This window comes from Ammospiza nelsoni, chromosome 3 (assembly GCF_027579445.1).
Source record: "Ammospiza nelsoni isolate bAmmNel1 chromosome 3, bAmmNel1.pri, whole genome shotgun sequence".
In the NCBI taxonomy this organism is placed as follows: Eukaryota; Metazoa; Chordata; class Aves; order Passeriformes; family Passerellidae; genus Ammospiza; species Ammospiza nelsoni.
The window spans coordinates 37267632-37279975 of record NC_080635.1 but is presented as its reverse complement, the minus strand read 5'-3'; the positions used below and the strand labels follow the sequence as shown (position 1 = coordinate 37279975).

The 12344-nt window shown below is 41.6% G+C and overlaps 1 protein-coding gene across 6 annotated transcripts in view; it reads right to left on the bottom strand.

The window, feature by feature from the left end:
• RASGRP3 (RAS guanyl releasing protein 3) overlaps window positions 1–12344 on the bottom strand; it is a 58903-nt gene that overhangs the window by 27878 nt on the left and 18681 nt on the right. For 2 of the 6 annotated variants that reach the window (XM_059469253.1, XM_059469256.1), the window contains exon 2: window positions 828–1021. The exons of 1 other annotated variant lie outside the window; for it this stretch is intronic. In XM_059469253.1, coding sequence (XP_059325236.1) covers window positions 828–897 — 70 coding nt within the window. In that variant the 5' untranslated portion in view covers window positions 898–1021. Of the gene's footprint in view, window positions 1–827; window positions 1022–6016; window positions 6076–10208; window positions 10238–12344 lie in introns of those variants that run through there. 3 more of the 6 variants (XM_059469254.1, XM_059469255.1, XM_059469258.1) reach the window with 3 other exon arrangements.

Below are 12344 nucleotides of genomic sequence, written 5' to 3'. Positions count from 1 at the left end.
AGAAGACACTATTTCAAACAGACAGCAAGTGCATGGGCTCTGGTAATACTTTAATGAAGTTCTAGAGCAACCAGTTTGATGGTGGCCTAGAGAAATGGATGTATGGGATTCACTGCAGCTGGTAGCAAGGTCTGTGCATCCATCAATTGTTCAATCTCTCTTGCCTTTAGATACTTATTTCTCTCCACATGGCATACAAAATTAGTACCTCCTTCCAATCAAAATCAGCCCTGCATCTTGAGGGAATCTAAATGTAGCTTTGTGAATCAAAGCCCTGTTTGAAAACACTTGAGCCCATCCATGAACTCATTTGACTGTAGTGTGATATATGTCATGATTAATGGTGTTATGGATCAAGGTCTTTTTCATCACTTCTTTCCCTCAGACCTGGTACATCACATTTTAATATGAGTAAAAAGATTACATGAGCCTTAGGTCATATTCTTAACAATTATTGCATGATGATTTGGAAAACCTTTAAAAAAATGACTGGTCAAAACCACAGCTGTGTAACCACTCAAGACAAAGATCAATGCCAGAAATAACTCCTTGAATAATTCATCTAAACATTTCTCTTGGTAAAGGCCAGCATTGTGGAAACCACCATACCCACAATTGTGCATTATCTGTATTAAGAAAATTTAATAAAGTATGCATGTGATTAAAATTCTGGCTTGCATGATTCTGGGCCAAATTAAAGCATGGAAAATTTTACAGAACAGAAATGTTCTTAGCCAAGAGAAAGACTGGCTAAACCAGAGAACAGCAGGATTTATATTAAAAGATTAATTTCAATAACAACAAAATAAAATATTGAAAGAGCATACCAAACATTTCAATACAAGTGTTCAAAAGCTCATCTAATGTTGCAGCCTTTCCAAGAGTGTTTGACCCCATTGTCTTTTTAATCGTTGTCAAAAAATAAGAGACATTTTCACCAAGTAGAAGGATGCTTCTTCAAATGCCCAGCTTTTTCACTTTATTTTGTTGGTTGCATTCTTAGCTGGACTTCAATGAAAATCTGAAGAAAGTAAAAGAAATCATAATTATATGACTATATGGAAGAACGCTTACAGTTCTATAAACTTTTCATCTTTTCTATAAACTGCTTTTTTCCCCACAAGATAGAGAGCATGTGAAAGATTGCCATAAGCTTTCCCTACATTCCAGCTTGTGTTTCTAAGCATTGTCCAATTGTTTGTCCACTAGCACAAAATAAATCCATAGCTAAGGTCATAAAACAGACACCAGATGGCAAATGAGGGCCTGCATGTACAGTGACGCACATTTTGTTCAAGTCTCTCTATTTACACTTGATAAGTCACTTTTTGTTAATACCTCTGCTTTTATGTTTTTAAGCATAACCATTTTTCCCCCTGAGGTTACTGGTTCATGATAATGCTAATGGTCTTAATTGGCACAGACCACATAAAGTGTTTAATGAAGTTCGTAGCAAACATCAAACAAGGAGGCAATTTTTCAAAGGACCTTAAGATCAGCTTTCTAAAATAAAATAAATCTTCCCACAGTAGCTGGGCAGTCACAGAGACCTAAACACATACAGAAACTTCTAAATTTTATTATACATCTACAATGCATTTAAATATCAAATATTCTTTTACCTGAAGATGCACAGAATACTCTGTTACAAGTTTTCAGGAGTAATTTTACAGGTTATATTTAAAGAACAAATCTGTACTTTATTATCTATCTGTGACTAAGCCCCACTACTGCCTGATCACACCAAGTGTTTGAAATGTGACAAACAAGTACATCCAGCAACTTATCTGGGCAACAAAAAGCCAAGAGTAGAACTAAAACAGTCCTTGAAGTGAAACTAGAGGAATTTGGGAAATTAATTTTCAGAAATCATTGCCCATAACTTCAACTTTTTAAAGCTGGTCATGCAAATATATATATATATATATATATATGTATATGCTTTAATTCACCCACAAATACCAAGTTTTCCAAACCCAGTGTAACACAGATCTCACACTGCAAAGCCAGTCCTGGTAGGATTGACATTCTTCACCCTTCTCACAAAACCACCCTGATCCCCTTGCCACTGGCCAGGGTTACAGTGGACACAGAGTGACACACTGAGCTGTGTCTCTGCTTGCAGCCCTGCAAATGTCACTGTGGCCAGCCACCCAAGGACACCAGGCAGTGGCAGCTTCACTGTCCCTGCTGGTGCCACTCCAGCCAGGCAGCTCACACCCACAGCACAGGCAGGAGTGCTCCTTCTCCAGCAAAAGCAGGGCCAACACATCCTGACACAACTCCCAGCTCCCAGGGAGAGGAGAAATCCCTTCTCATTCAGGGTAGGTCTGCACTGCTGATGATGCCCAGACTGGCCTGCAGCTGCATCAGTGAAGTGTCTCAAGCTCCCAGGCAGCCTTGGCACATGTGAGCTGCTCACTGCTGGCCTGTGCTGGCTGCCACCTGCACCTCATCTCCATTCAGGATGCCACTGACTGGCCAGGGGTGCCCTGGCAGCACAGTGCACTGCATCCCAGCACCTGGAAAGTGTCCTGCATTGGACACTTCTGTATGGACCCAGAGTCCTGCAGTGCTGAGCCTGTTTGAAGCATGCAGCAGTGTTTTTGCTTGGAAGAGCTTCAAAATATTCTATTCAGCCAGAGATGCAAGTCCTATGAGGAGCAGCTGAAAGAGCTGGCATTGTTTAGTCTGAAAAAAGTAGACTGAGGGCACATCTTACCACTCTCTACAACTGCCTGAAAGGAGCTGGTAGCAGCTGGGGGTTGGCCTCTTCTCCCAGGGAACAAGGAACAGAATGAGAGGAAATGGTCTCAAGTTCCACCAGGAGAGAAATTTAGATTGGATATTAGGGAAAACTTCTTCACTGGAAGGCTGGCCAAGCACAGGCTGCCCAGGGAAGTGGCTGAGTCACCATGCCTGGAATCACGTAACAGACATGTAGATGTGGCACTTAGGGACATGGTTTGGTGATGGATTGGGCAGTGTTTTGTTAATGGTTGGATTTGATGATCCTAAAGTTGTATTTTCCAACCTGAACAACCCTATGGCTCTGTAGTATTACTTTTAGATGTGTTCCTACAACCAGGTTCTTTCTGGTCCCATCCAGCAATGGATTTAGACATGACACTCTCTTCCCTGAAGCTGAGAGGGTCCTGGAGGATGTAAGCACAGCTCATGGAACAGGGAGTTTCTACCAGGCAGTGCACACACGATGCCTCAGCCCAAGCCAGCCAACAAGAAACTTCATCAGAGACGTGCAAGCATTAGATCCCACCCCTCCTGGGTGGAAGGAAGCGCTCTCCTCTGAATTTGGTGGTGCAGAAACCCCTCTTGAAAGAACATGTCCGCTTTTCTAGGAATCACACAGAGATGCTACTTGCAATGAACTGAGGGGAGACTAAACGAATCCTGTCACACAACAGCAAACAGAGCATGCAGTTAAGGAAAAGGTGAGTGAGTACACAGAGGTCCTTGGCTCCAAGCCTGTGTAGCACGAGGTGGTGTCCAACAGGCTGGCTCTGGGGCTGGGCTGGGCTCAACCCTTCCTGGCCAACACTGAAACCCAAAGCTGTGTGACGTGAACAGGAGAGTGCAGAGAGATGTGTGACTCTCTCACCTGCTGGTCAGGCTACAAGAGCTATGGTTACCCTAGGGTTAGTCTTTCTTCCCAAGACTGTTTCTGTATTTAAAGTGAAAAAATAAAAAAGTAAGCAGAGCATTTGTTTGGTTTCTTTCAGAGTTAACCAGCAGCTCTGCAGTGTTTTTCAAGGTCACAACCTTGTACACTTAACTTTTGCTAGAATCCCACTTTGGGCATATTTTTCCTTTTTGACCATACCCAAGTCCTTCTCTAAGTGCTTAAATAACTTGTGTAATTTCCACAAAGCCATCTATCTAGCTCTTCCAGATTTATCTGACTTAGGTTTTCTTTCAAGAGGATAAAAATAAAATCATTTCCATTTCAAAACATTTTTAGTCACTGCTTCAAAAATTAAATGGGGAAAAACTATTGTATTTTCTGTCTAAGCCTAGAAAATTGTTGAGCATGAAATATAGGAGTGGAAGAGATTTGATCTGGCTTTTAAATTTTGTTGGTATTCCCATCATATGTAAAATATAGCATAGGAGATCATCATCTCTGTCTTCCACTGACAACAGTATAAAGGCAGCCATATGGTAATCAACAAATAATGCTGTGGGTAAAATTGAAGGTTTGGTGTTTTTCTTCAATTTCACAACAACTACTTAAGTAGCAGACACCTGGATCCTGACAAATCCTGTCCTCCCAAACAGCCTATCAGATCACTAAAGGTCAGAGCATTACTATAATCATGCTTCTTAAAGAAGAATAAAGTATTTCTACCAAGTGCAGAACTGGCTGATTGGGTCTGAGTCAAAACCTGATATCACATCTCCTGACTGCAGACTCCAAAACCCACAAGCATTACATCATTCCTTGTGTGATCAAGCACTGCTGTTCTACTAAAACAATAAAGGAATTGTCTACAACCATGCCACAATGGTATCCAACCACACACCAGCATCCGTAGAGATGAGTAAAATACAACTCTAAATTTCATCTACATAAATTAAATAAGCTATATTCTGTCAACAGTTCACTGCAAGAAAGATACAAAATGAAAAATAAAATAAAATTATCACAAAGTATTTCTACAAATAAAAATTTTTAAGCATTTGAGATATGTGGCAATTATTAAAAAATTGATTGCCAAAAGTGCAGTTGGACTTTGAAATAAAGATAACTTTGAGAATCTCTGCCCTCAGCTGCTTTGCAGCATAACGCTGAAATATCTTATTGCCATCCAGTTGTTTCAGGGAATAATTGCCCACTAGAATGAAACAAATAAATTTTTGCCTTATAATGGAATTATAAATCTGATTTGGTTTACTGTGATTGCCATGGGCTGTTAAGGACACAAGAGGCACACAGCCCTCCACAGCCACCCGTTCTCATTTCTTTACCAGGCCACTTGGAATGGCAATCTCCCCTGCAAGTCTTGCTGGTAACCCACCCCATGCTGGGAAGGGATAATCAGGAATAGGTGAAGGCTTCCACAGCAACAATGCCACCAACACAGACCTTATCACTCACTCAAAGCCACCAGCTTTTTCTCCTTCATTTAGGCAATAGAAACAACTATAATATCCCTATGAACCAAGTCATGGTGTCAGGCATGTCATGCTTTATTTTATGCATTATTTCTATCACGGGATGTGCACTTCCTCCCTAGGGAGAAAGCAGAAACAACTGCAGTGATGTGCTCAGAGGTTAGGAGCTTGCCATGGTCTGAACTACAAAACACAGAGCTCCTCCCAAGTCCTGCCATCAGCCCAAGTGCCACATGCACATGGTTCATCTGAGCAGATGGGTTTCCTTAGCACTTTGTGCAGTGTAATTGCATTTTGTGTTCAACATTTTGGAAGTGTTGAGATGGTGCTATTGTGGACTGTCCTGATAGATTACTTGAAACAAGTATGGAGGCTGTGAGCTCTTGAGACAGATGTGGTCAGGAGCAATACATTAGTTATTAGAAGAAAAAGGATACCCGGGCAGCAAACTTGTGATCTTATGCAAAAGTACCAAGTGATGAAAACAGGGTGGGCAGCATGAAGCCAAGGTTTCAATTAGTAAAACCAAAAGACTTAATTTTTACTGCTGGAGGCTATTTTAAGGAGGGGGTCCACACCCACGACCTACAGCAGTTTAAATAATATTAAAATATCAAGCCTGTACAAATCCATGGGTGGGCACTCCATGTGTGGATTTCAGGCAAATTGTATCGGTTACAGGTGCAAGCTAAATCAATAAGTCAGTTTTAAATAGGCTTAAATTTGACATACAGGGTAATATTTATTCAGCTAAATTAAATCCAAACAGCTTTTTACTCAGGCCAAATTAACTGTACCTATAGTATTTCCCCCGTTTATTAAAAGTGGGCTATTTTCCTTCTAATTAAAGGCAATAAATAGAGGCACATGCAAAGAGTCCCACCTTGATACAGAGGCACCTCTATGGGTCCCAGTTTATCCATAAACATTCCAGATGCCTGCACACATAAGACTTGTATTCTTTACAAGATTAGGACATTCTTGGGGCTTTAAATAAGCCAGACCTCCCCTCCTCCAAGCCTACACAACACATCAGTAAATGCTTGCATTAAACAGCTTCCACCTGGCCACTGGAGGACTGCTAAGTGGGAGCAGCTCAACAGGGAAATCCAATCAGTAGCAGCATGCAGAAAAAGAAGTTGAGAAGAAATCATGAGTCTCATGAGAAAGTTTAAGGGCACCTTCCCTTGCTACACCTCTTTCCATTATTCTGTCTTAATCACATCCAGGGCAAGCTCTGGAGGACAGAGGTCACCTGCTACCCTGTAGATGTAATGGAGGCTCTCACAGTAAGACCCTTTCCTGTTGTTAGTTTCCACAAATATTAATGTAATTACCATAATAAGAATCCCAGCTGGGACTGCACCTTTGCCTCACAGATGCAAGCAAGACATCTGTTTGGGCTCAAGGCAGCACAGACCTTAGGTTGCCTACTGTGTGGCTCCTGGAGTTTGCTCTCTCCCAGCAGTTCTGTATTTCTTGTAGCTGGGCAGGACCAGTTTATTCATTACAGTGCACACAGCTCCATTTCTAGAAAACTCTGGCCAAGGGGCACAGGGGGTCAGGTTTCTCCAGGGTGTGGCACAGGGCAGGGCAGAGATGCTGGGCTGTCAGGCAGCCCAGTGCCACTGCCTGTGCCCAGCCCATGACCTCAGCACCGCGTGCAGCTGCTGCAGGATGGCACATCTGGCTCTCCAGTGACCTTTGTTGTATGGAGCAGGGACACAGAACAAGTGACACATTGTGACACTGCTCCATGAATGCAAGATACAAGCCTTGCTGTGGGCAGGAGAGGAATGAAAATGGAATATGGGAGTCCAGGGCTCATCTGACTTCCCAGGACTCATTCACCTTTGTTGCACACCTTCAGATTGTAGTTACACAATAAAGCACAGCAACTGTCTGCAGCCTATTGCTTCGATTCACTTTCTGTTGTTGTTTTTGGATCAAAGGGGAACTTTAACAGACACTGAACAACAGAGTGGGATGTCTGTGATTGAAAAGAAGATGGGACAGGTACTCTGCTGGTGGCCAGCTGGAGCCAATCCTTTGGAGAGACAGCCAGCAGTGCACGAGGTCAGGATCTGTCCTCAGCAGTCTCGCCACTGCTGCTCCCTTCTCACTCTGTCCTGTGCTCTGGCATGGGTCCTCTGTGGGCCACAGTCCCTTCAGAAGTGCAATTGCCCTTCCATAAACTTATCAATGGCCCAGAGGCTCTTCAGGGAAGTACCTGCTTTGTCACAGAGCACCCCTCTGTCCTCTGACCTTATTATTCCCTCTCTTCTTCCCTCCTCCTGTCCATTCCCTTGTTTTTTCCGTGTTTTCCCTCCTCAGAATTTTCTGCCTTTTCTTAAATATGTTTTTCCAGAGGTGCCACGAGCTTGGCTGATGGACTCAGCTGCATGGGGTCCGTTGCAAAGACAGCTGGAGGTGGCTGTGTCTGACACAGGGCAGCCCCTGGCCTTCTCCCACAGAGGCCATTCCTGCAGACTCTCTGCTGCCAAACCCTTGCTATTTGCATCCACTTTAGCCTCTAAGGGATGAGCATTTGTTCCTTAGCACAAAAATATTCAAGTTACAAATACTCAAAATATGTTTTATTATGCTTAATTTTGAGAGAAGGCTCCACTAAACTTAATATTTACTTTCACAAATCACCCAATGAACACGGAAGGGTAATACAAGCCATTTCAAGCCCTAGACATCTAGTCTTCTATGGAAACAGAGGTTAAATTAATGGGGCCACAGGTAAGAGACCAAGTGGATATATGGATCCACTCCCATGGACTACCCAGGTGTTAGTTCAGACCCACACACAGAAGACCATGGTGTCTGGTACAAGTTGATAAATTAGCATATAGAGTACAATACATGCTGACCTAAGATAAAAAAGAAGCTTACAGAAATCATGAGGAATGCCAATGGACAGTCACATGACCAAATCAGAATCTCAGTAATCAGAAAGTCACTTGATTAAGGCTTGAGCTGCTTAGATAGCATTTTGTTTAGCATTCTTCCTGTGAAACATAACCAAGAGGATTTCAGAGACAACATAACACCTCTACCACTATCACCACCCCCAGGTTTTCTTCATTATAATTCACCTAAAATAATAGCTTAATAACTGGATTTATAAAAACAACAAAGATTACATTCTCAATTGCAATACTGGCATTTTATGGAATTGGTTATCTACCATACTTTAGGTTTGTCTCATCCATTTCAATATTTGTTTCCTGTATTTACTTTGTTGGTATTTGCCTCTGTAATTTAACTCCAGCTAATTAATGGCAGGAAAATCTGAGCAGACATCCTTGGTTTGTTCCAATACTATGCTGATGGCATCTTCCACTTTCCGTGGGTGAAGGTAGTAGAGTTGTCCAGAATGCACCAGGTTAAAAGGGAGAGCTAAGAAAGACTTTAGTTTGTTTTCAAAAGAAGAAAACTCCCAGCCATATTTCTCAGTATATTTATAATGAAAATGATTTTGCTACTCCCAGTAAAGTCAAATTACCAATATCAGACATTTGATTAACATGTGTGACACCAGGGGATGCAGCTCTTCTGGGAATCTTTGTGCTTCAGACACATTAGAGATCTCCAGCACCGAGGGAGAGGACAGCAACAGCAGTAAGAGTTTCACTTACTCTAACTTCATCTTTTTTCAGAATCAAGCAAGACACCATCAATGCCTCCTACAAGTTATATTACTGCCTGTAAGCCTTCGGAGAAACTCTTGGCAATTACCTTTGCTATTCACAGACTTGCATAGAGCATCCTTCAAGACTAAGTCTGCTTTGTTAGCCTAGTCAAGTCAGAGTTAAAATACATCTTATCAGCCTATAGTCACAACTCCTTACCCTGTTATATGCCTATAATGAGCCTGGTCCAGCCCAAGTAGAAACCAATTATTTTAGTTATTTTAAAAAACATCTGGGGAAGTAATCAATCCTTCAGTTTGTCAGAAACACAAACCCCCAGAATATTTATTACCATCTGAGCAATGGTAATAATATAATAATATATCTGTTACAATATATTTTAATATTTTATTATTGTTTACCTTATTGTTATTACCTTATTTATTATTGTTTACCTTAACCAGCTATGTTCTCTTCAAGACAAGGCAGAAAAATCACATGTATTAATTAGATTACTAAGAAATCCTAGGCCCTATCTGCCTAGACTTTCTTGTGTGTTCAGCTTGAAAATCTACCACAACACTTGCTATGTCTTATTTTTAACTAAGGCAAAATTTTTCAGCAGTAGCATAGTCCCTGGGTAGTGACTTCTTTCAAGCTGGGGAATATTCCAAGAGTTAGGACAGTTTGAGAAATCAGCACTGCTTTTAGTTTCACGCAAGTTTTCAATCAATTTTAAGGCAAAGAGGAGTTGTAAGAGCATGTAACTCGTATTAAAATTCAGTAAGTTATCAAGGTATCAAGATCTTGTCTAATAAACCCATAGCTTCTAAATAATTTTTCCCTTAGAAAAAGCTTTTTTCACTCCATATAATTCTTTAATTTCCATTTGTTTCCCACTGTAGACTAATTACTCATGGAACAGTGCTTTCTGTGCCCCACAGTGGGGACAGCCACCCTGCAAACATCAGTGCCACCCTTTGTGATGATGCCACAGGAATTGCAGACACATATGGAGCTTCTCAAGCACACCAAGCTCCACAGGCTTCTGCTGGCCACCCAGACTGTAGAGATTATAGCGAAGTGTCTCAAAAAGTAAAATTTTAAAACACTCCCCCTCTTCCACTGGCCATCTCTGCAGCTTGTTGTATGAAGGTAAGACAAAATCATTCTCTGCAGTCACAGATACCACTGGGGAGAATTCAGCACCTCCTCTTACCTGCTATTATTTTCAGCCATGATGATCATATTTAATTTCTCCCTCTTTCTGGTTTCTGGCCTTTCCCAAACTGAAGAACAACTGCAGTTACTGTACATCCACTAAAATCAAGGGTATCACCTTGTGAAAAGGGGAGTTTCATTTTTTCTGCTTCAGTCCTGTTAACCCCTACATTCCCTCACATCTCTCCCAATGAAGTCACAATCTATACCTACCCTAGTGTGAGGAGTGGCCTCCAGTGCAGTGAGAGCAGTTTTGCTGCTGACCTTTCCTCCTGTGACTGCAATCAAAACCTAGATTGGCTTCACAAATGTCTCGACTGCATCCTTACAGCCTGGGAAGTACTTATCAGCCCAGTAAATTGAAGGCAGCAACTGGTAAAACAATAAAGGCAGGAAGAGGCTTTCAGAGACTTAAGTAATGTGAAACTGGATGTCTGAGATGGAGCAAGACAGAGTTAAAAGGACAGAGGACAGGACAGAGCTTTGGCTGCTTTCACTCCTTTGGCTGTTACTGTGCATTTGTAATGGGATAATCCTTTGTTTTCCCTTTGATGAGCGCAGAAAGCGGTTCACATGGAACTGCTATTTCCCACAGACCTGTTAATAGGTCCCACACTAGGAGTGTGGCTGGGCCAGCTGCTAATGGCCAGCAGCCCTTCTCAGTCCCTGGTGGCAGCTGCCATCCATTGGGAGCATTGCTCTTTAGGGAGAGAATGCCAATGAAAACAGCACTGGGGAGAGGTGACAGACAGGCATGGGGCACACAGACCTGCTGTGTGACCCTTGGGGCCCATGCAAATTGCTCTCTCCTGCACACTCACATGAAGCAGGGTGCCTGGCTTGGGTGGTTTTGCAGCTGCAGAAGTCACCAGTGCCTCAGGACTCAGGCAAGCAGCTGTAGAGTGAAACCACAGCCCTGAAGTCAGGAGAGATCCAGTGTCTTTCTTTTTCTGTCAGCAGATGCTGGGCATCAAAATATGTAAGCAGCTTTTCACCTCTAGTTATTATTTTTGAGTTTCCCTTGGGAAGATGGCAGGAACAACAGCAGCTTCATATTTCTTAATGGTGAAAAGAGAACATTTTAAACACAGGCATACACTGTTTCTTGGGCCACTTCAGAGTTTTTCTAAATGCTAAACCTCCAACAGAGAAGAGAAGCAAAGTGATTATTACCTGGTTTCAGTGTGTCTGACTAGATTTTGTACTCTTTTTTCAGAGGTAAGAAAGCAACTATCAGTGAGCTGACAAAACTTTGTTTCCTCACAAAGCAATCTACTAAGAAACATGCACTGGTTTGTACAAACATGAAGAAACAGCAAACCTCTAAAGCTGTTAATGATACAAGAAGTCTACAGAGTACAGGATATGAGAACAGTGTCACCTATATTCCTATATCCAAGCACTTGGGCCAGAGTGAGCTTTATTAATAACCACATACCTTCCTAACAATAAGACAGCTTGCAGCCAACAAGTTAAATGCCTTCTTTAAAAAGAGTAACCTAAGATTGTATTGTATATAAAAATACACAGCAAGACAACTTGAAAAAGGGGAAGGAGCAGTGCAAAAATAAAATCTCACAGAAAAAAGAGGAAAAGCGTCTTACAGTTCCTGCTTTAATAAGTAACACTTCAAACAAGCAACTTTGATATTTATTTTGCTAATACTATTTTGGCAGTTATATATTTATGGTATGAAAGAATATCTATCACAGGATTGCAGCTACACAAATATCCCCTTCCACAGCCACAGAACACACTACTACCGTAGGACTTCAGAAAAACAAACCTTATCAAAACCCATTGGTTAAGTTTGCGAAGCTCATGTCTTAAGATCCAGCACTGTAATTCTTTAAAGCTCATGTATGCTAAGGATTCACCATTATTTGAAAAGCAGCAAGAGCAGTTGCTGCAGCTGTAACAGCTGAGAATCACGTACTGCACCCAGCACACTTGTGGTGTGGTGGATTAAACCCTGCCAGTCAATTGGCAGTATTACAACTTTGCAGTGGCCAGTTCAGACCATCCCAAGCACCTTGAAAGACTCTTATTGAATTAATCCAAACCTGTTTGTTTTGAATTCATACAGGACACCTATAACTCTTTACTCCTTAGCATATAGTTATCAAATTTAAGGACCTTATCAGAATTTCCTTACAGATCTGCTAAACTCCAATAAAAAAAAATCCTGTGTGTATGTAGTAAAGCTAATATCAAGTGAAAAATATGGTCAAGTAAGGGGAAGAAATTAAAGGATGAAGGAGCTGGGAAGATATTGGTTTAAAAGCTGATTTAGAGGCTTAGGGACTTGTTCTTCTTCCCCCAGTATTTATCATTGAAAGACTGGCTGTT